This window comes from Acipenser ruthenus, chromosome 6 (assembly GCF_902713425.1).
Source record: "Acipenser ruthenus chromosome 6, fAciRut3.2 maternal haplotype, whole genome shotgun sequence".
Lineage (NCBI taxonomy): Eukaryota > Metazoa > Chordata > Actinopteri > Acipenseriformes > Acipenseridae > Acipenser > Acipenser ruthenus.
In genome coordinates, this window is record NC_081194.1 from 70035106 (window position 1) to 70062006 (window position 26901).

Sequence of the window (26901 nt, forward strand, 5' to 3'; positions counted from 1 at the left end):
AAGGAATTATTATTATTATTATTATTATTATTATTATTATTATTATTATTATTATTATTATTATTTTATTTATTTAAATTTACAGCGCCTTTAACCAAGGTGCTTTACAAATTTAAACAAAATGGTACAATCAAGAATACTGGTGAAAAAAGAATGCAAGCTATTGGGCTAGGGTGGAGAGATACAGATTAGTTGCTAGTGTGAAAGCAGAGGGCCAGAGGCTAGGTCAGGGTCAGGCAAGCAGTGTCATAACAGGAAGTCAGGGGTCAGAAGTATTAGTAGTATGGGCTAGGGAGAAGAGACACGTTTTGAGGGAGAAGAGACACGTTTTGAGGGAGAAGAGACACGTTTTGAGGGAGGAGCGGAAACTACGTAGTGTGGGTGACTGTTTTATGTTAAGTGGGAGTCTATTCCAATGAAGGGGAGCATGAAGGCAAAAGAAACAGTAATGGGATTGGGCACAGGGCGAGGGTGGGACAGAGAGGGACAATAGGGATTGGGAGCGTAAGGGAGGTGGGGCAAGACCATGGAGAGATTTGGGAGCCAGTGTAGCTGGAGGAGGAGAGGGGTGGTATGGAAGGAGCAGGGGAGGTTGAATATGATACGGGCAGAGACGTTTTGAATTTGTTGTAATGTTGTAAAAGCGTAGGAAGGGAGGCCAAGGAGGAGGGAGTTACAGTAGTTAAGGCGGGTGAAAATGACAGCGTGGACCAGGAGTTTAGTAGCAGAAAAGGAAATGGAGGAGCGTATTTTACGGATGTTGAATAGGTGGAAACGGCAGGTGCGTGTTATGGCCGAGATATGGTCAGAAAGGGAGAGGGTGAAGCCAGAGAGGGATGGAATATAAATGTAATGGCTATTATAAGGGTCATCTAGTTATCAGTGAAAGAACATGTATATCCCTATAATAATAACAATAATAATAATAATGTTTGTAATATATGCATGACATCTGTGTAACAGTGTGGCCCTTTTGGAACTAGATTTCAGTACTTTTCTCGCTACCATGTTATACTGTACCTAATGTGCATACATTTTAAATTAATTTTATCATTACTTTTTAACAGCATTGCCTGTGGAAGTCTTTAGAAAACCTATTTGGTATGTTACTTGCCAGCATGAAGGTCAGTTTATGGATTTGATCATATCCTAAGATCCTAGTGCTTTCTGTAGTCTTCAGTGGGTGGCTGCCTTGACAAAATCCCTATAATGTGTTGGCAGTTAAGCAATTGAAAGTGTTAAGGTAGGAGTCTCTTTGGGTCCCCTGGTAACTAACTGCTGTCCTGCAAGGAAAGCCAGAAGACTAAAATAATGAATGGTCTGAGTCTAAGAGCTATATAGTGCACTGCACCTTTAATGTTCAGTGTATTATATACCAAGCTCTTAGAATCGATTATGCTGTTCTTGTTAGCTTTATCAATAGTTCAAAGTAATTCAAATAAGCCATTCCCAATGTGTGGCTTGAAAGAAAATCTACAGTTTTATTCTGTTTCTTTGTACAAACTCTGATATTTTCTTGGTTGCTTAATGCAGAGAGGTTTTCTAAAGACACGGAAACCAGAATATAATACACAAATAATGACGTGTGTATGGTTAATCCTGCTGTAAAATTTCTGCCTTGGGCCTCTGGGAATGCTTCAGGGGCTGCAGCAGGAGCTGCACCAGGCTCGAGTTTCTTAACTCCTGCAGCAAACTCTTAGAGGGAGTAATTTAATTTTGAATGACCAAACAGGCCTTTTGTAGGACAGTGTATACTGAACTAAAAGCACCTGTAATTCTCAAAATTGGTGAGAATTACATTGCTCAGGTGCAATAATATAAATTATATGCAATTATATACAATGACACATTTGGATTCTTTCTTATGTTCCAAAAAAATATTTTCCATATTGTTTGTGTTGCCCAACATTTCTGCTGAAAAACAAATATTTTGGTTCTGTAAGACTGTCTTAAACTGTGACAATTTTACAAATTCTCTATATGGCAGGAAAGAATAAATCATTGAGGCTCTCTCCCTGTGGTCTGGCACCCAGCAGGTGGTGCCTGAACCTTTACTCTTTCTAATAAATTAAATCAACATTGCTGTAAAGGGTTATTTTGTATTCCACAATAACTTTTCTTTTAGTTTGTGTCTGGGATTTTAAATCTAAATCAGACAGTCGGAAAGCATAAACTTAGATATTTTAGATGTAAATCTAAATACACAAACACTAAACCAGTTGCACAACCAACCAATGGAAAGCACTTTCTGTGAGAGCAAGCTCGCATAACTGTCTTAGACTGTACTATCTTAACATTATAACTGTAAACAAGTTATTGAGGAAAAGGCCACTGTTTAAGAAAGTGGCATTTCTGTCCTCCTACTGCATGTTAGTTTTGTCATCCAAGCAAATGTTGAGGGAAGTCGTAGTTGTTTTGCGAGGAAATGGCCTTTATGTAGTAAGGTCACGGTAGCCTTGACTTTTAGAGCATGACATTAAATGAAGCTTGTTATTTTCAAAATGCATTTAATGTGTCTTTAATGTATATATCTTTCAGGATACAGTGTTTATTTCCAGTAGATTTTACCTTCTGCCTTATGTGGCAATAGCTGATTCTGCCCTCACTTGCTATGAGCCTGCTAAAAGTCTGTGACAGTACAGTATATCAAAAAGATGCAGAAAACTAAGTTCATAATGAAATGTCAACAGTGACATGGGCTCAATCAAAAAAAGGAGGAGCATACTGTAAGGTAAGCAAACCTGATTAAAAGTTTACCACAGTAAAAGCAAAGCAAAGTGTAGTAGAACAGAGTAAAAATATGACAAAGCATATCTGGAGCCCAGAGAATGGTAAAGCATATAAAGAACACATATTTCAAACCAGGGTAAACTATGGTAAAAACAAAGTATAACCATGAGAAAATCATAGGAAATCACAGAAAAAAAACTGGTGCTGTACTACAACAGATTAAAAAAAATCTCTGTTTGTATGCCTTATTGTCAGGTTTCCTTTTACTTCAGTGAAATTATTCTCACCCCTTAATCACATTCCTTTCTGTCATTAACCAAGCAGCTGTTTCCTCTTATGAAACTACTATGGCAGAAAATACCATGTTTTTGACCCTACTGATGAATTATAAAGACAAAAAACTCATAACATGCCAGTTTCCTATGATGCTATGATAGTATTATCTACAAGGTGCCAGAAATTTCAATATGATAATGCAGAATCTTAGGTTACTTACAGTAACCCTGGTTCCCTGAAAGAGAAGATAACTGGCATAGGGCAAGAGACTGGGGTCATGACCCTTAGTCAGACACCAGTTCTGAAAATATCTCCACTTGTAGGCATATAATGACCTAGTGGAGCCTGCCCTAGTGTTCTGCAACATGCCCACAACCACGTCAGATAGCCCTGGGGCTGACCAGCGGTCCCGTCCCCGTAGCCCTAGCCAGCCTATTGTGAAGCACCCAGGGCTGAAAAGCCGCACAGGTATATAAACCTCAGGCGCCGCACAATGCACCTGCACAGAGTTTATGGGGTCAGAGCGTAACACTTTTAATAAGCGTGTCAATCAGGTAGTAACTGCTTAAACAATTAACTTTCAATTTAAGATATTAACCCTTTCAAAGCTGGGTTTAGAATGCTATGTTGGAATATTTTTTTTTTTAATTTTTAAAGAAAATGCACTGACTTTCAAGGACTAGAGTGAGATCACAGAAGCGAAGGCCAAGGGACGGAAAACTGGTGGGAGAGGAGACAGCAGATTCAGAACAGCGGAGAAAACCAAAGAAGGCAGCAAGATAAAGAGATTCCATGACTAGATTGACGAAAGGAGAGAAACAACCTAGGCGGAGGATTGTGATTAGGCTAAAGAGAATATCGGTAGTAATTGGTGGACAGGAGGTGGGAGGTGGGGGGGAACTCTTTGCTATCCCTCGGAGAAGAAGGCGGACGGCAGAGATTGATGATGGGAGGGGGAGATATGCGGAATAGGCGGTATGGGTATAGGTAAGTTTTCAGGGTTCCCAAGGAGAAATGTAGATTGTCTTTTGCATGAACTAGGAGATAATGAAATCCTGATTGAAGGGGGTAGAGGAAATCCAATTTTGCATGTATTCTTGAGCTGATGAGAGGAGATTGCGGAGGGATGAATTCAGTTGATAATCAGGTTGCTGAATTGAGGAACAGGCAGGGGGGATAGATGAGCCGTGGGAACCAACTGTCTGAATCTGGGAATCTGTAGGTGAGAAAGAGCATTGGTGGCATTATTGTTGATAGGAGGTGTCGAGCTTGCAGTATGAAATTGTTGGTAACAGATATCCATACAAGCCAGCGGAGGAGCTGCATGATCATGTGCAAAGACCTTTGTTAATAATGTGAACAGCGGCTTGATTGTCACAGAAGAACAAGTTGGATTTTTTTCTGCCAGCAGGGGGCCAAGAGGGAGGCTGCGATGGCAATAGGACATAGCTTGAGGAGGGCTGTGGATTTAGACTGAGGGGAGATTTTTTGGATTTCCTGAGGCCATGCACTGGAGAACCATTGATTTTGAAAAATTCTGCCGAATCTAATGGAGGAAGCGTCAGTATGTAAACAGAAATCCTGGGGGGCAGATATGAAATCATCATAGAAAGGCCATTCCAGTGCTCCAGGAGGGAAGTCCACATCGTGATGTCTTTCCTTGCTTGTGAAGAAATATTAATGTTGGAGATTTTTTGCTGTTGTAGAAAGAGCGAAAAGACATGGAATAAAAGTCCTGTCTCTGAAGCAATGAGGGAGTCAACGATTTCCGCTTCCTTTTGTGCAGAGTGTAGATTTTTACATTGAAAGGAGGATGATGGAATGTATTCGAGCGTGAAGATTGGCAGGTGAACTTCGGAGGCGGGCGCTGCTGGAGTGACGTGCACGGCAGTCATGGCGGATACTTAGAGGAGGGGAGCTGGTGGCTCCAGTCGAGAAATCCTGTTCTCTAGCGTATTCAGTCGGTCCATTATGGTGGCTCCTGGGTATATTGATATACTGGTATTATAATGTCACTCCAGTAGTGTTTTCACATTTTTTTTTATATGAGGGAAGTGGCTCTTGTGTTCAATAGGGTGTGTACAGCAGGTGCCAGTCTTGTTACATAAAGAGAATATCCTTGGATAAAATGAAAGCTCACCGCTGTGTACTGTGCCGATTCCAACTCATCACCAAACACAAAGAGGATCAGTTGCAGACCTAATTCATTTCTAAGTGATAGATACCTTGATAAAAAGTAGATGACACATGCAGCCCAGCGGCAGCCCTACTTTAATTATTGACACATTGTTAAATCTGATACAGCCTGCATTAAAGATCCATGTCTACAGTAGCTTTGAGGCCATGTGTTTTATTGATAAGCACCTCCAACATGTCTTCTACTCTATGCCAGAACACAAACCACAAAGCTGCGGACTGTGTTGTCAGGTGGAGGATAAAGCTACAGCTGTGAAGCCAGAAGTGTCTTTGCATTAATTTTGGAAAGCAATGTATTAGTATGATCTTTTTAGTTATGTGCTTGCCTAATAATATCTGCTCAGGGTAAACCCCCTGGTACATCCTTTCTATGTATTTCATTACATTGTCTTTGTTTGATCAAAAAGGTAAGTCCAGCACTAACCAATTTTTTCACAAAATCACTGAAGCGTTGTTACTAACTTTCAGCTCTACTGTGTTGAAAAGCTAAATGCATTTCTTTTGCAATTAAATTGAAAACACACAATATCCCTTAGAACATTCCTCCATTTCTATTGCTTTAAAATGGAAAATTACCTATATGGTAACAATATCCTGGTAGACAGTCAGCATGGTTCTAGGAAAGGGAGATTGTGTCTAACTAACCTACTTGACTTTTTTGAGGATGCAACATTGAAAATGGATAATTGCAAAGCATACAACATGGTTTATTTAGATTTCCAGAAAGCTTTTGACAAAGTCCCGCATAAAAGATTAATTCTCAAACTGAACGCAGTAGGGATTCAAGGAAATGCATGCACATGGATTAGGGAGTGGTTAACATGTAGAAAACAGAAAGTACTGATTAGAGGAGAAACCTCAAAATGGAGCGAGGTAACCAGTGGTGTACCACAGGGATCAGTATTAGGTCCTCTGCTATTCCTAATCTACATTAATGATTTAGATTCTGGTATAGTAAGCAAACTTGTTAAATTTGCAGACGACACAAAAATAGGAGGAGTGGCAAACACTGTTGCAGCAGCAGGTCATTCAGAATGATCTAGACAACATTCAGAACTGGGCAGACACATGGCAAATGACATTTAATAGAGAAAAGTGTAAAGTCTTGCATGCAGGCAATAAAAATGTGCATTATAAATATCATATGGGAGATACTGAAATTGAAGAAGGAATCTATGAAAAAGACCTAGGAGTTTATGTTGACTCAGAAATGTCTCCATCTAGACAATGTGGGGAAGCTATAAAAAAGGCCAACAAGATACTCGGATATATTGTGAGAAGTGTTGAATTTAAATCAAGGGAAGTAATGTTAAAACTTTACAATGCATTAGTAAGACCTCACCTAGAATATTGTGTTCAGTTCTGGTCACCTCATCACAAAAAGGATATTGCTGCTCTAGAAAGAGTGCAAAGAAGAGCAACCAGAATTATCCCGGGTTTAAAAGACATGTCGTATGCAGACAGGCTAAAACAATTGAATCTATTCAGTCTTGAACAAAGAAGACTACGCTGCAATCTGATTCAAACATTCAAAATCCTAAAAGGTATAGACAATGTTGACCCAGGGGACTTCTTTGACCTGAAAAAAGAAACAAGGACCAGGGGTCACAAATGGAGATTAATAAAGGGGCATTCAGAACAGAAAATAGGAGGCACTTTTTTACACAGAGAATTGTGAGGGTCTGGAACCAACTCCCCAGTAATGTTGTTGAAGCTGACACCCTGGGATCCTTCAAGAAGCTGCTTGATGAGATTCTGGGATCAATAAGTTACTAACAACCAAACAAGCAAGATGGGCTGAATGGCCTCCTCTCGTTTGTAAACTTTCTTATGTTCTTATGTTCTTAATTATAAACAGGACCTGAACCCATGATGGCAAAAAAATCCTTAATGAAAATCTGGCTGGAGTTCCTAGGGTTAATAACTGTGGCAGATGCAGAGCCATTAGCAGTGCCATCTGTAATCCACCTCCTAGAGCACATGCCAGCACATTCACAACCAGTAGGTTCCCAGGGAGCAGTGCATAACTACAGGATAACTGCTAGCTTTATTAAAGTAAGTGATAGATTTCCCAAGTTGGCAACAGGTGGCAGATTTACCATTAGAATCGTCAACTACTAATATTATACCACCTTTTAAATCAACCTATCATTAATGCATACTGTGCTCTGCAGATTTATGGCATTTTATTTTATTGGATGCCTAGGTTTGAATCTAAAAGCATGTTATTTGCTGCAAAACATCAGTCATTAGAGGAAGCAGCTGATTGGTTAATGACAGGAAAGAATGTGACAAAGGGGTGGGAACAGTTTCACTCTCAGGTGAAATGGTACCGGACTATAAGTCATGCAAACATATTATTTTAACTAACTGTAGTATAGTACCAGATATCTTTTTGAGTTTGACAATCCCATGACATAACACATTTCACCACAATTCGGCAGTGACACCTAATGAAAACCTCAGAACTGTGGCTTTGAAACTTTCTTTATTTCTTTGAAACATACTTCTTAATGAACAAGAAGGCTCATTATCTGCCTTCTAGATATCCACTCTGCCCCCCAGTCTTCTTCTGATTGTCAGAAGAGAGAGGTGCTGAGTGTGGATTTATGACAATAACTTGGTGGTTCCAAATTGGTTTTGTGTGCTTGGCATGACATTTTAGTGAAAAAAACAAACAAAATGACAAAGCCAGCAACAGAAACAGCAACCTACAAATGGAATCAAACCAGAGAGGAATTCACAGTGATGTCTTGCGGCGAGATTTACGCCAGCTCTACAATCAGGCTTGAGGTCAGGGTTTACATACCACATGGTCACAACAAAGGTCTAAGGAAAATAAATTGCAGGTAGAAAAAACAATTCTATTTTAATTACCCCCCCCCCCCCCCAGTGATGTTTCTCTTGCAGCATGCTGCGCTAGTGGTTTCTACAGTATAATAATTAAAGAACAGAAAAGGTTTTAACTCAATTCTGATAAATGATCTTGGAGGAAGTAGGCAGATATTATTATAACTAGAAGTATACATGTAGGTGATAAAATTGTGTCAGTAGTTAACAGTAAAACCATCAAAACTGTATTATGGTCATGTGGTGTTCCCTACCTCTTAGTTTTAAAATATAATTAAAATTATGTATTTCTATCCTAAAGAACAGCAAGGAATAGATACATTTTGGACCTTTGTTTATTAGTTATTAAATTTATTTTTATACATGCGGTAGGCTTTAACATGGGATAACAGCAAATCTATTGATCATATGAATGCAAAACTATCAAGACACAAAGGATGACATGGGAAATGAAATCCCCTTGCTGACACGTATAGCCATAAGGGGGTGCCTCTAGCACAATATATGGTAGGGATGGTGTAAAATGACCTGGTCAAATGCATTTTTCTTGGCACGCTGAGTGGTTTTCCCATGTTATAGTGGCTTCCTGGACTTAAGAAACAATTTCTGTTGATACCAGCTGCATGGCTAGGTATTAAATTTGATGGAGTGAACAGTTGAAAAGACACATTGGACTAGATTCTCAAAGCTACTGTATTTACTCCAAACCCAAGCCAGTAACTTACAGAAAAACACACACAATATAGTTAAAAAGCCAGTTAACAAATGTAATGTTGGGGCTTGTAATCTTAAGCTGCTTTTTAAATTATTTTTTGCATTTCAATAGTGTAATATTGGTGTTATTTTCTTTACAGAAAAATGTAGCTAATGACGATTTGGCTAAAAAAGCTGTGTGAATCTAACCCATGATTTCTGAAGTCCACAAAAAAAATAAAAATAAAAAAAAATCCAAACTTTATACAATTATTTAAAACTGACTTTAACTAGTGAAAGCTTTTACTGCTTCTGTTCTAAATGTGTTTGTACATAGACCATGCTTTATCTGAGCATTCAGTAAGAAAATGAAATAAAGTCCTTTAATAAAAAATTAAATAAAAAAATGACAATTGGGATACTGAACCTAAGCAAGCTCATACATCAGTGATCATAGCCAAACATTTGCATTGCTGGCCTTGCGTGATGCTGTCTGTTCCCTCCAATGAGAAGCATCTCCTAGAGTGGGCAGTCATGAAACTAATTAAACCTGGTGGCAGATTTCATGCTGCAGTTCTGGTATAATGAATCTAGTTTAGCCAAAATGTGTGTTACATCATGGTGCAGTACTATAGAGTATATTGTTTTATATGTACATATAAAATAACTTTTGATAATGAAGATCTGATTTCTGAAGCAAGTTGCACATATGGTATATGTAGCATAATGTGTAATGTTTAAACATGAACATGATAGTGAATTGCTGCAGATTTCAATTGAAAATGTTTAATGTATAACTAGGGTGCATTCTTCCATCAGAGTTATATTTGCAGTAATGGTTTGCCAAGACAGCGACGGAGGCACAAATGCTTTAAAGGGACACAAAGGCAATGCTGCACAATGTCTTCCCAAAAGATCAAACCTACCTATTTGTAAAAACTTTGCTGTAGTTGAACACCTGGATTTCAAGCATCTCATTCCCATCAATGTTACTGGCAACGGGCCATCGGAAAGTCTGTAACAAAAAGAAAATCAATATTGAATACAACGTTTAGAACTTCTCCAGCTGCTTGGTAAACCAGACAGGGACACCTACCCCAGTTATCTTAAAACAGTTTTCACAAATTACATTAAAATAGCCTTCATTGAAGCATTTCAACAGTCTTAATTTAAGAAGCCATGTATAGTAAGTCTACTGAATCTTCCTATGGTTTATTTTCTGATTTTTTTTTTTGCTGTTCATTTTAGTTCAGTACTGATTTTATTTATTAATTTGATCGTTCCTTTGTAATTTGTAGTAGTGCGCATTTGATAATCAGGACAAATACGTTTTAAGTAACCGCCGAAGCACCTAACCAAATTGAGGAAGTAAACCCAGCCAGAGCCCAGAGGTGCCACTGTGCCAACTGACATTATGTAATACAGTGACATACAGAGGCTCATCAGACAATGGCAGCAAGAAAACAATTAATGCTGCAGTTTAAAAAAAAAATCACCAATGCATAAAATAAACATTGTTTAAGAACTGTAGTACAGTATGCAACAGTTTTCATTATATGTATTTTTTCCAGCTTATTAAAAACATAATGAAAAAAGGTTGAACAACATTGCTGGGTTAATTTGACATCACTGGGTAGCTAGGGCTGAGGAGGCTCAATAGTTATGAATACTGAGCAAGAGTTTCTACATCAGCTTTTGTTTTTACTGAAATAGCATAATATGTACTAACGGTTTCGACTTAAGCGTAACCAAATACCCCGTATGCAACTAAAAATGTTAAAAGTTAGAGATTTTATGAAAAATAATGTCATCTCATTTTGGTAACCTTTAAAGGGTTCTGTCATGTCCCCCCAAATCCTTGTTTGTTCTAGGCTAAATAGATTCAGTTCTTTGAGCCTATCTTCATAGCTCCTTCCTTTTAGCCCTGGGATTAGTCTGGTTGCTCTTTATTGCACTCTCTCCTGGGCCACAATGTCCTTTTGTTACTGTGGTGACCAAAATAGGACATTGTACTCTAAGTGCGTTCTCACCAGTGCTTTATACAACCTCCACATAAGCTCCTTGGATTTGTACTCTACACATTTGACTGATAACCTAGCATTTTGTTTGCCTTTTTGGTTGCTTCCCTGAAGCAGTCTGGTTGCTGACAGCACTTAAACTATTACAAGGTCCTTCTCTTGGTGAGCCTTTTCTAGTTCTAGACCTGCCATTTGGTATTTGGATCTAGTTCCAGTTCTATACCTCCCATTTGGTATTTGGATCTAGTTCCAGTTCTATACCCAGTTGGTATTTGGATCTAGTTCCAGTTCTATACCCAATTGGTATTTGGATCTAGTTCCAGTTCTATATCTCCCAGTTGGTATTTGGATCTAGTTCCAGTTCTGTATCTCCCAGTTGGTATTTGGATCTAGTTCCAGTTCTATACCCAGTTAGTATTTGGATCTAGTTCCAGTTCTATACCCAGTTGGTATTTGGATCTAGTTCCAGTTCTATACCTCCCATTTGGTATTTGGATCTAGTTCCAGTTCTATACCCATTTGGTATTTGGATCTTACATTTTTGTGACCGTTGTGTAATCTTTTACGTTTGTTGACAATTAATTTAATTTGCCAGGTCTCTGCCCAGTTCTGTATGCTGTCTAAATCTTTGTGGATTTCCTGGGTGGTTGTAAGCGTGTCGGCCACTCCCTCCAAGCTGTGTCGTCTGCAAATCTGACAAGTTTGTTAATTATCCCCTGATCAAAGTCATTATTGTAGATAAGGAACAACAGGGGTCCAAGCACAGTAGCAACAACATGGCTTGGTAACTTGTTACATAACCTCACTGCTCTCTAGTGTGAAATAATTCTAACGTGTGTCATATTAAGCCTGTCACCACTCAACTGCCAATAATAATACAAGGTGTTTCAAATGGGAAGCCAAGGGCCAGTAGATTAATAACCATAAGAATAACTGTAGCGGTGGTGGAATTGCATGTAGTCCTGTGGTCTCAATTTAATTACCAAGTGAGACATGTTTTATTGCTAATTTAACTGAAGTCTAGGGTAGTATCAAAGTATTTCAATGGACCACTGCCTTCCCTTTTGTTTGTTTGTTCTTAATTTATAGTCACCGTAATTGGTTTTACAGCATTTTGTTTCTCTATTTGCAGTAAACTGAAACGTTTCCATTAAGAAGCACTGTAATTAGATACTGCAATGTTTTATATGTATTGTTTAACACATGCAGTATTGACTTTGCTCCCTTTGTATTGTCCTTTTTTCAACATGTGGTCATGCGCAAACAGCAAGCTTTCCTCCAGATTCATCCATCATCTTCACGGAAAATCAACGCTCATGTAAAATAGCTGTTGAACTGTATGTGGATGTTCTTATTTCTTGCTTCAGGGTACACTATGTTACAGTGAATAGTATTGCATTAGACCCAGCAGAGCCATTCTAACACGTTCCTAAGGAAAGAGTGATATGATATGATATTACCTGGATCTGCTTATAGTCTGCCTATAGTTATTAACCAAAAGTGTTCTTGTTTGTGAAAACAGCAAAGGCCTTTAAAAAACAAACTAGCCTAGATTTTTTAGCATGTACATTTAAAATATTGCCAAGCAAAAGAGTGAATGGTTTCTTAAATTGAAACCCAACTGGTTTAGGTATATCCCATTCACCATAGGGGTTAATAAAGCATTATGAACAGGGCCCTTCCTCTAGGGCTTTATTACCTGATGATCTGATTCCCCCAATTTTGTTAAGCATAGTTCACATGCCAAATAATTTTGCCAGCTGTAGTTCATTTGAATGATCCTGTTATGAACTGTACTACATTATGCATGCATAGATATTACTTTTTATAAATATACTATGATAAATACACAAACCAAACTGCAATATGTTTGTTTTTAGTTCAGAACAATGTTGTTTCTAAATTCCAAGCTGCAGTACTTTATATTTTGGGACTCATTATACACTTTCAGTAAAAATAATTCCTAGGTGTTCTATATAAAGATATACGGTTCCTTAGGTCTTTTAGTAGTAGTTGTGTTTAGGTTCAATAGAACCACTATCACTCTGGATCCATATATGTAGACCACCCACCCTCTTTTTGTAGTCTGTGGATATATTTTAGCTGCCAGCTGCAGCAAGAATTATATCTGTTATAGGATGACAACAATGAAGAACATGTTTGATATAAACAACGATTAAGACCGTGTCCTGTCACTGGCTTTTTAGACACAGATATACCCGCAGGAAGAGTAGGACGTTCCTTGTAAGACAAACCGGCCAGCCTCGTGATTATTTGGAGAATATTATCCAGGGTTGCCTGGTTACAGCTCTATAACAGGCTGGTGGAACGCCTTGCTTTAAAAACACTGGTGTTCCTAGTCTGAATCCGCAGGTTCAATATAAACAACAGTCTTGGACGGAGAAAAGGGGAAACAGCTCCACGGTCAGATATGTTGCTTGGGGACTTACCACTGCTGGTATTCCCCAAGTCTCTCTGAAGAAACAGCACTACAGAGAGTAATAGCACTGCTGGTAGCTCAGTAGTGGCATCTGGCAGGACAGCCAACTCCTGCAGCTGTGCATATATTGCTGAGAAATAAATCTGCTCGCCTGTGTGGCGTTTGTAACTGCATGTACCGCCTCTCTCTTTTATTAGCGGACCACCCACCCCTTTGACAGACACAATTTATTTTTATATGAAAAAGAATATGATGCTTTCAACAGTGTTCTACTTTGTGTGCATTTTGTTTGCTGTTGCATCATAAGCTTGCACTTTGTAGTTGGTCATTAACTCTGTGGACACAAACATACAAAAATACAAGCACTTTCAACTTCAGCAGTCCCTAACACCAAGGTATTACTCCAGGCAGGTCAATGTCTCAGTCCTATTTCTCAGGCTATAACAGCCAGCTATATAGCTTCCAAATACATTAAAAATGAAGTCTGACTGAATGGTGGTGGTCAATAGAGCCAGACTACAAAAGGTTGTTGAACTAAAGCCAAGACTATAGTTCCCGCGTAGGGAGACTTTCATTCCTGTAACGATCGGCACTTCCAGACAATAACATCTTTTAAAACAGATTTTGTTCTAAAAATAGATGTCCAATCTATTGTTCTTAAACTCCAAAGATGAAAGCTTGGGGAATCTTGTTTGTGTTGCCACTGTTTTTCCCAAGTGTGAGAGAGCTGCTTATGCAGTGAATGTCAACTTTGGAATTTCCTTAATACCGTACAGTACATGCACTATTTGACTGACATATGCAAGCAACCTGATCCTCGGAGACAGCAACTACATCATTTCTACCAAAATGTAACAGTTAATTAATCTAAAGAGTTTTCTAAATACTGCCCTGAACAGTAAGGTACAAGTGAAATTATGTATTAGCCACGTTTGTGTCATGTTCTGTATGAATACTTTTTTATTGCTTTTCTATGGCACTGCTAAGACTCTTTATAATAGAAATGAAAGCACCACCAGCCTCCTCTAAGCCATCTGTGCATGCAACCCCCTTATATGTATGTTTATTAGATTCAGTGGCCTAGGAAGTTGCATTATAAGATGACAATGATATAACCTAAGTGAAAATGCTGAGCTTTGCATGTTTTGAACAATCAAATTGCCCCCTTACACCTTTTCTGCAGAGGGGAAGGAATATTGCGTTCTCTGATAGACACCCACACTAGACATTATATAAATAAAAAATTAAATCTGTTTCAGTATATAATAATGTGACTAATATAGTTCATACAGTAGGTATTGTAGCTTCATCCTCATTTGCTTCAAGTACTTGAATAATATATACAGGGATGTTGCCTGCATTCTGTTTTTCAAATAGAGGAGTTAGTGCTTTATCCAGTACTGAATAAATTGCTTCACTAAGAAGGTCAAACACCTGAAAAGCACGAAATGAAAACAGATAGAAAAACCAGGAACACATTTAGCGACAATATGTTCCCTAGGAAACAATCTGTTAACCCAGTTATAGTCTGCCAAAATACAGTGAACTAGAATACGTTTGGTTTCACATTGCAAAAAGCTGAAATGGAGCAAAGTGAGAAAGGCACCAAGTCCCCTTCCAAGCGAACCGAGACAATTTTGATCTTGGTTTGATGCACATCCTGGTGCGATCACGTGGTTTCATATAACTCCAAGCAAACCGAACCGCACTTCAAATGAACTAGCTGTGAAAGTACCCTAAGAGCAGCAATATCTTCAAGTCCCTGAGATTTTAGGCGCTTCAAGCCCATTTACAACTTATTTTGAATAAATAAAGAAGAAATATTTTTAGAGAAGAAAGAACATTGTTCAAATGATATTTGTTTTTTGCTGATGCTCGGCCCCCTGATTTGCTTTTACACTATTTTATAAAGATCATTTCAACATTTCCTTAAAAGTAATGCCAAATTAGCATTTTCTGCACGTGACACCCACACAGAGTTCAGTATTCTCTGAACTCTGTGTGGGTGCTGGGGGTGGTAGTGTGTACCACTGTATTCTCTGAACTCTGTGTGGGTGCTGGGGAAGGTAGTGTGCACCACTGTATTCTCTGAACTCTGTGTGGGTGCTGGGGGTGGTAGTGTGCACCACTGTATTCTCTGAACTCTGTGTGGGTGCTGGGGGTGGTAGTGTGCACCACTGTATTCTCTGAACTCTGTGTGGGTGCTGGGGAAGGTAGTGTGCACCACTGTATTCTCTGAACTCTGTGTGGGTGCTGGGGAAGGTAGTGTGCACCACTGTATTCTCTGAACTCTGTGTGGGTGCTGGGGGTGGTAGTGTGCACCACTGTATTCTCTGAACTCTGTGTGGGTGCTGGGGGTGGTAGTGTGCACCACTGTATTCTCTGAACTCTGTGTGGGTGCTGGGGAAGGTAGTGTGCACCACTGTATTCTCTGAACTCTGTGTGGGTGCTGGGGGTGGTAGTGTGCACCACTGTATTCTCTGAACTCTGTGTGGGTGCTGGGGGTGGTAGTGTGCACCACTGTATTCTCTGAACTCTGTGTGGGTGCTGGGGGTGGTAGTGTGCATCACTGTATTCTCTGAACTCTGTGTGGGTGCTGGGGGTGGTAGTGTGCACCACTGTATTCTCTGCATTATTTGCAGTAGCAGTCAACAGTCATGGACTCTACTGGCAGCCAATGCAAAGAGTGGATGACACGTTTGATTTGGAGTCTGGTGCTGGGACAAGTGCAGCACCAGCAGAATTTACAGCAGTAAGATGTCATCATAATCCTGACTTAATGTTTGCTGTGTAAGATGCTGATACAGCTGTAACATCTGTGTCAAATGAGGCATACAATCAAATGTTATTACCTTATGTTAACAACAACTACACTTCACATTTCTACACTGTAAACAATGTCTGTAAATTCAACGGTGAAAATATGGTAAATAGTGAAGGTAAAATGCCTTCTCTTATAAAATGACAATTTACCTTCATACTAAAATCAAGAAAACATGTTTATTTTTACAGAACATTTCCTTAAAAAAAAGTTTTTTACATAAAAAACTGATATTTTCCGTTTTAACGGACCAAATTTATTTTAAAAAAATCATGTGTAGTTTACGATTAAATACTGTAGCTATTACATCCAATTATGTTAAAACTGGAATCCCAGAATCCATTGCAGGGCAGATTGCAAATAGTAGTGTTTTAACAGTTTTATTTGTGTTATTATGTGTTAAATGTGCTACGTGGTTGCACAATCATATGTAAATGTGCGTGTCCTTTGTGTTCCTTCACCATGTATGTGTTTTCTTCATGTTTTGTGTGCTCACCACTTGGTAGGTCAGGTCTTGGAGTGGGCGACCCCTCTTTCCCCTCTATTTGTGTATCCGTTCTTTGCCAAGTTCAGTGCTAGTAGTGCTGCTATAAGAACATGAATGGAAATGCTGCTGTAGCAGCTCACTAAAGAGCATTTCAACTCGTATTATTAAGAGTTATTTTGCTAAACTTTTTAAATCTTATTTTTATGGTATTCTACTGTAAAATGTATGTTTTTTAATTTATATATATATATATTACTGTAATGTAATACTGTATAACTTTTTATTTATATGACAATTGACCGGCAAAAGATTACATTTTTCAGGAAGGATTACTGTAATATCAAGTATTATGATACTGTTTTTTATACAGTACATTAATGGCAACCCAACTGCTAGTTTTTTTTTACCGTAAAAACAACAGTTTTTGTTTTACAGTGTATAGCACCTTTCATCACAAGGATCCCAAAGTGCTTCACACACACACAAATAAAATGAATAAACTATTACATTAAAACAGTAATACAGAATTAGATAAAACAGAAATATAAAAATAGATACAAAACTTGGTTTTAATTGTAAATCATGTTTGTAGAAATAAAACAATTAAGAGTCTAAAACAAAAAAAATTATAAAACTGGAATTAAAAAAAAACAAAAAAAACACAGTTTTGATTGCAAAATAGGAAAACTAAGATAGAAGAGCATTCCATAATTTATTCTCTTTAAATAAAAGGCCCTTCCTCCCACATCCTGTGATCTAAGCATCCTCAGATGCTCATGTTTGTAAGCTTCCCTATCTGAAAACACGGCTACTGTCCACAGTAAACTGCCAGCTAATGGTTTAATAAAAGCAGAGTAACAGCAATCTGTTTCTTTTAATTGCCCAGGGTCTTAAACCACAGTGAAGCAGCACAACACAGTTTAATAGCTAAGGGGGGATTTAAAATTCTCCCCAGACATTTGTGTTTTCGGTGTTAGTGATTACATGCAGCAAGAGCCTGGACAACTTTAATCCCACAGTTTAGAAACACATTTGACCATTTAAAAATATGTAGTAACACTCACCTACTATATAGCTACAGCTTATCTTCCCAGCCTGCCTTGAATTAGTAAATGGAATAGCAATTCTATACCCAGTATTAGTCATTTAGAAACTAAACTCCAATTTTCGAATGATTATTTCAGCTGCATTTCTTTACTATTGGCCTTGGTCTTAGTTCAGTTCCTCCTACATGGCACAAAGCAGCCCCAACTCAACGGAGGAAGCTGGTAAATGAGGTGCAAAAGCTGCTAGAGACTAGAAAATGCTGGCAGATGTTGGACAACGGCTTATTTTCCCACATGAGATTGCCACCACTAACCTTCGACTTGATATTGTCTTGTGGTCTGGATCAACACGCCTTGTTCACCTGGTAGAGTTAACAGTGCCATGGGAGGATGCTGTGGATGAGGCGTATCAAAGGAAAAAAAACTTTGGTACGCTCAACTAGTTGCTGAAGTAGAACAGCGAGGATGGAGAGTCCAGGTTTACCCAGTGGAGGTGGGTTGTCGAGGATTTGTGGCACACTCCACAACCCAGTTTCTCAGAGACATTGGATTCAGTGGTCAAGAGTTGCGACGCATAGTGAAGAACTTATCTGAAGCAGCAGATAGAAGCAGCAACTGACTGGTTGAGACTAAAAAATTCGGGTTGGGGACCTCAAGCACAGTAGAAAGAAAGCAACATCAATGTAAAGGAAGGTAAGTAAGCTGGGCTTAACTGAGTGGGGGGCTGAGGGGGGGTAATACTGGGACGCCAGACTCAATGTTGAGTCCTCTTAACGTGTGGTGGACTAGGCCACACTGTGGTTGATCCCTGAAGCCAGCATTGCAGCCATTGTGTGCTGATGCAAAATAAGATACACTTCAGCCATCAACACCAGGCAGAAGGATATCTACATCATCAGATGGAAGGAAACGCAGATGAATCACATTAGTTTACAGTAAAAGAAGCTAAAGTGCTTATCTTGGCAAGAGCCAAGTCCACTATCGGTATGACGTTTTAACACCTACTCTCATGCAATGGAAATCTTAAGACAAACTGGCTAACATAGTAGCAAGTCAAAAGAAAATAAAAATCATATTTAAATCTACGTAATGTTTAAGACCCCAGAACCCCCACTTGAATTAATTAACTTTGATACTTAACTCATAATAGATCTTTTGTGTTCCTTAAAAATTCAGAAATGTATCTTTGTATTTTAATATAGTTTGTTTGTGTACTAACTTGCAATCATTTTATTATAAAGACACTGATTTATATTACAAACTGTTGCCTGCTGTCCCCCGAGGCAAACAAGATCCTGCATCTCAATCTAATGAGCGAGTTATAGTGTCCAAAAATGTTACCTTTATTAAAAATCTATTAAAGATTAAACAACATTTACATTTGTCAGGGTGCCTGGGTTTGCTAGTTCTCTACTAAATACAAACAGTGTTAACTGTGTAATAATGCATGTATACATATAATGGCAAATAATCACTTGCAGACATATACATGCTTGAGCCACAATACAAATACTGTAGTTTATGTGTTGATTTTACAAATACTGTAGCATATTGTGTTGATTTTAACCCCATATGTTCCTAGATGCTTACTCCGATCACAGGATGCCAGGTTACTTACTATTCCCAAAATTCAGAAGATACAGGTGCTAGAGCATTCAGCTATAGCCCCTAAATTACAGAATGACCTGCCGAGCCCTGTAAGGAAAGCTTCCACTGTTGCTGTCTTTAAAACTAGATTAAAAACACATTTTTATAATCTATCTTATATATCTTAAAATGTTTTCTTACCATTTCTTGCTTGTTTTACTGTTTTATTGTTTTGTTTTTATTCTGTTCACTTGTATTGCTTATTGTTACTTTTTGTAATATTTATTAATGTTTGTATCCTTTTTGGGGAGCTCTATCGTGAAAGGCACTATATAAAAATACAGAATGATGGATTAGCCTATATTTGTTAATGGTGCTATTTCAGGTTTAAATAGACCAAAGCAGACCCAAGCAGAAAGCTAGCAGACCACAATGTGGTATTTCAGTGCATCAGACCGGTACACTTCTGTGCAGCTTGGTTCATTTTTAGCATGGGATACAGTCCAGTGGTAGACAAATGGATTTTGAAGGAATGGCAGTGGTTTTTCAAATTCTGTCTATAGGACTGCAATTTACTGCATTTTGATTTGACCATTTCACCCCAAGTGATACGACTTCCTACAGTGGATTCCCTTTTTTCTCTGGGTAAAACATTTACCACAAAAATAACAGCAGCCAAACAGGATGTTTCTTAAGTACTGCCATTAACTCAGGACATGTGGTACAACAGGAAGCAACCACAGTACAACTAAGGTACAGTGTATATACAGTAAGGCATGTCCTCATTAGAGCTACACATACAATTATATACAGTGCCTATAGAAAGTCTACACCCCCTTGAACTTTTTCATATTTTGTTGTGTCAGTGCCTCAGAGTTTCATGCATTTAAATGAGATTTTTTTTCCCACTTATCTACACACCATACTCCACATTGTTAAGGGAAAAAAAAAATGTATTGAGAAAAAAATTATTTATTAAAAATACAAAACTGAAAGATCATAATTAGATAAGTCTCCACCCCCCCCTGAGTTAATACTTGGTGGAAGCACCTTTGGCAGCAATTACAGCTGTGAGTCTGTTGGGATAGGTCTCTACCAACTTTGCACACCTAGATTTGGCAATATTTGACCATTCTGATAAGAAATAAACTACTACGACTACTACGACTACTACTACTACTACTACTACTACTACTACTACTACTAATAATAATAATAATAATAATAATAATAATAATAATAATAATAATAATAATAATTCTTTACAAAACTGTTCAGCTCTGTGAAGTTCCTTGGGGAGCGTTGATGGACAGCAATCTTCAAGTCATGCCACAAATTTTCGATTGGATTTAGGTCAGAGCTCTGACTGGGCCACTCAAGGACATTTACCTTTTTGTTCCTTAGCCACTCCAGTGTAGCTTGGCTGTGTGCTTTGGGTGGTTGTCATGCTGAAAGGTGAACTTCTGTCTGAGTTTCAGCTTTCTTGCGGAGGGCAACAGGTTTTCCTCAAGGACTTCTCTGTACTTTGCTCCATTCATTTTCCCTTCTGTCCTGACAAGTGCCCCAGTCCCTGCCGATGAGAAACATCCCCATGACATGATGCTGTTACCACCATGGTTCACAGTAGGGATGGTGTTCTTTGGGTGATTTGGGGTTTGAGCCAAACATAACACTTTGCATTTAGGCCAAAAAGTTCCATTTTAGTTTCGTGAGACCACAAAACTTTTTGCCACATGGCTACAGAATCTCCTTAGTGTTTTTTTGCATACTTCAAACGGGATTCAAGGTGGGCTTTCTTGAGTAATGGCTTCTTTCTTGCCACCCTACCATACAGGCCAGATTTGTGGAGTGCTTGGGATAATGTTGTCACATGTACACTTTGACCAGTCTTGGCCATAAAAGCCTGTAGCTCTTGCAAAGTTACCATTGGCCTCTTTGTAGCCTCTCTGATCAGTCTCCTTCTTGCTCAGTCATCCAGTTTGGAGGGATGGCCTGATCGAGGCAGGGTCTTGGTGGTGCCATACAACTTCCACTTCTTAATAATCGCCTTGACCGTGCTCCAAGGGATATTCAAGGCCTTTGATATTTTCATACCCATCCCTTGATCTGTGCCTTTCAACAACTTTGTCTCGGAGTTCTTTTGAAAGCGCTTTGGTGCTCATGGTTGAGTCTTTGCTTTGAAATGCACTACCCAGCAGAGGGATCCTACAGGAACTGCTGAATTTATTCTGAAATCATGTGACCACCATCACAAAGCGCTTTACAAGATGCAATAACAACAAGAAAATCCATAATACTTTAAATACAGAGAAATGCATAATACATGATATACAGTAAAAAAAAAAGCATGACAATAGAAGAGAGGTTAAAATTTGAATAGAAAATGTTCCTGTTCACTTGCAGGCATAACACAAGAAAGAGTGCAAATCATGCATTATTCAGAAAACCACTTATTGTACAGGGACTGTAGAAATCTAAGCATTTCTAAATGATATCTTGGCTGACCACACAGCAGACACTCAAAAATGTATAGCTCGTAAATTAATGATTGCATCCTTTATCACTTTGAACAATAAAAACTGGTCAAGTGGAATACTAATTGAAAAAAAATGACATTTGTGTCATTCTTCTCAACAGGAAAGATAATTTCATTTTGTTACAGTATGTACATGTACAAAGCAACACATTAAGCTTTTAAATCACTGACCTGCCTTCAAATATTTAAACAAAACATGTTAAAAAAAAATAAACATCCCTCTGTATTTACTTTTCTTTCCACACAGCCGAAGGGCTTTTGTCCAAAAATTCCTTAAATGATCTGTTAACCATTTAAACTTGTGTACATAAAAGAATAATGATAAAAACAAGTTACACTGCAGTTATACCTCCACACACGCACACATTATTATTATTATTATTTTGTTGGTTTAGCAGACGCCTTTATCCAAGGCGACTTACAGAGACACATGTAATACTGTAGTTACTGTTATATTCCATCACCAGATAAAAGTAGTTTTTATTTGGTATTAAATGTTTAAGAGATAGGATGCTAAGTAGTGCAGTGATTTTGTTTCAATTTGTGGACTGAGCACAATACAGTTTCAGGGCTGAATGGCATGGGGTGTTCAGCTCACGATTGGTTTAAGATGTTGGTAAGGATCTTCAAAATGTTTAAAAAGACAGCAAGCCAACCTCATTCCACCTATACATTTCCCAAAACCCTACCAGGTCAAATTGATAATGAGATACACAATGGAAACTTGTCACACAATGTGAAATCACAATACAAAAACAAAGCATCGGTTTTAATATAATACAATCTAGTAGAGCGTTATCATGTATTAAACAATATCATGTATTAAATAAAACGTAATTTGCGTCCAGGTTTACCATCTTGCAAAAATAGCACACCTGCTAAATACAATACATTTCTGTGAATAAAAACTCTCCCCAGGCTAAGCAAATGGCTTGATTGAATATCTCATTTGTCAGCACCACTGGGTTTCTCCTTTTAAGTTCTCTGTAATGGTCTTGACCATTGTTATCAGCACAGCCTTGCTGCCATTAGCATCAAATCACAACAGCATCACAATTACATCTTGCCAGCAGGCTTAAAGCACATTGTACCTGCTTGTCACCTTCATCAATTGCAAAATCATATGTGTTATTGTTTGAGGGTTGTACCAATTGTATTGTCACCCATGATGTGAGGATTGCATATGGTAATAGGTCAATTAAACAACCAAAAATCAGTTAATGCAGGTTTATTACACAGTGTGTAATACTACGCCAGTGGGATTCAGAGTCCTTTTTTTCTCCAGTTCACTCCAGTGAACAAAACTGCACTAACAATGTCTTTCTTATTTTTTATTTCCCAGAGCAGTATTACAAATCTGACAGTAAAACCAGGAGTTTGGTCAAACGTGAACATACTGTAATTTTTACTCATGGCTGGCACATATGATTCTCTTTACTATAGTCCATTGTGAAGGATTTCACTATTTTTATGATTTGTTTGCCCCTTTTACAGACCCAGACACAGAAATTTAAGTTTGTAATCTCTTTCAAGCCGTTTTATTAAAGTAACAGAAATAAAAGAAATGTAACTCCCACATGGAGTACTAACTCAACTTTTTACTTCACGGTTCTAACTAAATCGGACGGCTAATCCGTTTACCGATTAAAAAAACAAAACAAAAACCTTTACAAGCACACACAAAAAAGGTTTACACACTACCTTTTTCTTAAGACGACACCCCATCCCACCGCTTGCCCTGCCCCGCCCCCAAATTAACCCTATCCATGCCAAACCCCAACACATTTCTTTCAGGCAGGGATCCACCCTACCACACCATATAAATAAATCTGTTTATTAACCTGTATACACTAGTTGAGACTTACCTAGGGGTGAGCTGAAATGTTACTTTGCTGAGTGAGAAACCAAATTGTCACTTCCCTGTTAAAGACCTGTTACAATAGTTGCCTTATTCAATGTACAGTAGGTTTCGTATACATTTGTCAGTCATGACTAAAGAACACCTTTAGGCAGACCATTGCTATGCAAGTACTTCAGCATGCCATTCATTTTAGAACAATATTCAGAGACCCTGGGGAACGTAAATGATTTCTAAGCTCTCATACTCTCCTGCCTCCCTACATTTTATAAGGATCTAGCAGCTTCTCCTTTTGGTTCTTTGTTGTGCAAGTCAACCGTTACAACTGCTCTGTGTGTTACCAGGACCAGACCAACTCGACAGCTTGAAATGGGACTTTAACTGGCTTGGAAATGTTCTTTCTGTTACTCTACAGTACAGGACGTCATCATTGGCACAACTGATAATATTGAGTCAATGGGATGTGTCTGAACTTAGTTAACTATCAATAGGACTTGGCATCACATTACAGCTGTCAACCTTATGTCAGTGTCACTGGACAAGACAAGAACTATACAATGAAGTAGAGCACAAACTGAATAAACATGTTCCGAGCTACTGTCCAGGTAAACTATCAGACACAGCACTGTGCTACATGTGACTAACCCGTTTTCATTCAAACTATTCAAGTAATAAAAAATACAAGCTTTGTAACTGTAAAATAAGTAAACATTTAGAGTTAAACAAATATCAAATTCGGTCTTGTATGTTCCTTACAAATGGTAATCAACTCTGCTTTACACTTGGGTATCATTTTCTTCAAACTGTAGAATACCAGGCACTCCCTGAAAAGGCACATTTTTGTTAATGCAATCTTGCAGTTCATCAGACCTAAGATATTCAGTTAAAGCAACTTGATTATGAAAAAAAAATATTCTGAAACAAAGCATCTTTTAACACTCATATTACCTCAGTTCAGTTTTGTTAACACCAGTGTAATTGGGTTAAAGTTTCTTCCCTTCACAGATTACAGTGATTACTTTCTAGTTACTTAACCGTATAACTGACTGTCTCGTCTTCCTGTGCTAATGCCAAATAATCACTTAGACATAGATGCCATACTGTGGCATAAAACAAATAGCTTGCGAGTTGATTGGACTACATTTGCTAATACACAATAGTGCTTCTCTCGTTGAAAGAGACCAAACCAGTTCTAAGAAGAAAGCAAGTGTATGTAGATACACAGTACACTACCATCTCTTTTGCAAGAGCTTCCTGAAAGATCTCAGAAAGAATAAGATCGAGCATTAAACAAAGTGAAAGGAAATCAAAACATGATTATCATTATTATTAGAACCCTAAATGCTGTGTCTCTCAGCCCTTGCCTATGGTGCTTCTTAAATACTTGTTCTGTATGACAGATCAGGAAAGTCTTCAAATTATTTTACTTCTCTGCAGATCATACATTGAGTACGACCTCTGGCTACCAGGCAGCAATCAAGGCAAAGCACACTTGATAAATATGAAATGCCTGAGCTGTAACAGCAGACATCAGTGCCAATCGATATTTCGATGCAACAGCCAGAAAAGAACTGATTGAGAGCAGCATCTGTCATCAAACAACACCACTGCTGTGAGACTTGGCTGCAGAACTAATATCAGAAATAATGATTGAGAGATTACCCTTTTACTACATTTCATTATTGCTTTCAAATCTGTCACTCCTGTCGTAGAAAGATGTGTTCATTCAGAACCTAGTTATAAAGTCTCTGAATTGTTTGTCTAAATGTATTCCTGTGGGATTCTTACTGCAGTCAAGCTGAACAGTTTAACCCGTTAACTCCTTTTTAATTCATTAACCCTATGATGACACACACACAGGTGTCAGATGTACTTATTTGTGCTCTTGTCAGTTGGCAGTATCAATAAATAGGGCTCTCTCTGAAGCACTAAGGAGTTGATTTGAGCAATCTGTAAGAATAAGCGGCATATGATTGCAAAGAAGAACATACATCGTCTTCAAAATAACTTTTCTCACCTCTCACCTGAATTACTATAGCTGTGTTTTTTTTATATTGAATATGGCGCAGCCTTAATTTTGCTTTAATCCAGCAGGCCTAGAACAATATTCACACAATTTCCTTGTCATGTTGTCCTTTTTGCAGCCTTTACTTTAAGGTGAACCCTATTCATCCTGCCACCACACTATAAATGTGCTTCCTGTGTAAAAGGTATCAGTATATTTCAAGTGGAGTGGCGGGGGGTAAATTGGCTTCACTCAAATCAAAGGTTTTGAAGATGCTTTTTAAAGCACTCCTATTGTGTTTCTTACCAGATCTTGTATTGTATAACTGCTATAATAGCTTTTGGCCATGTGAGTCACTCCTTTGTTCTACCCCAACGCACTCACATTATATCAGTAAAGAATAATCTGATTTCCAAACTGTATAATTCTGTGACTTATAAAGTTAGTGCAGAGAAGTTCATGTTGTTAAATATATTATTCATTTGTATAGCTAGACTTTCTAGTTTTGATTGGATTAGAATTTCAGTAACCCATTTTGTGTCTGGGGTGCACTTTATAGTGAGCAGCTCCTATAAAAAGGACAACCTTTTACAGCAAGGTTCGGAAATGAGAAAGTGAGTCAAGAAGCTCTTTCCTGCTGCAGTTTTAGAAAAATGTGACTTGGAATCATACAAAGCTCTAAAAAAATAGGCATACAAATCCTTTAATTGCACTGCTTTGCAACAAATAATTTTTAAGATGACAGACTGATTCTATAAAAAATAAAAACAATAAAAATCTAAATTAAGCTACAGCATAAAAACAGCAAATTACATTTTATATGAGATTGTTTGGCAAAAGCAGTATCAGCCTACTTCGTTCCACGCTCCAATGTCTTTTTTATGTAAAGCTATGTTCTTCGGGGCATAGTGTTATTTTTATTATTTTGAGATGGATTTTATATTGTTGTAAGCATCTGTCACAAAGTAATTCAGTGTGGTGAGTCATGAGCTACTGCAGCTAAAACGATACAACATCATACAAGCCAATACAACCATTAAGTATGATTTAAACAAGGTTCTGTTTTCTGGGTTTTACAAAATACACCCAAAATGTCAACTCAAGCATGTGAAAATACTCATTTACAACAATAACTAGCCCTCGCTATGGCTACAAAAACATGATAAATAAAGTGCATTAAACAAATGAATAACTAATGCCAATGGGTAGGACAAGTGGCACTTGAGGCCACTTACCCTCTAGACAAGGCATGCTGCAAGGTGGAGGCAGGGGAGGAGGGGGACCAAACAAAGAAACAACGAGGGGGCAATATATCCAGTGTGGAGTAGTGGTTAGGGCTCTGGACTCTTGACCGGAGG

General features: G+C 38.2%; 1 protein-coding gene across 16 annotated transcripts in view; it reads right to left on the bottom strand.

Annotated features, from left to right (window-relative positions):
• LOC117411175 (otoferlin) overlaps nt 1-26901 on the bottom strand; it is a 138163-nt gene that overhangs the window by 80020 nt on the left and 31242 nt on the right. For all 16 annotated transcript variants that reach the window (XM_059025755.1, XM_059025753.1, XM_059025752.1 and 13 more), the window contains exon 3: nt 9672-9760. In XM_059025755.1, coding sequence (XP_058881738.1) covers nt 9672-9760 — 89 coding nt within the window. The remainder of the gene's footprint in view (nt 1-9671; nt 9761-26901) is intronic.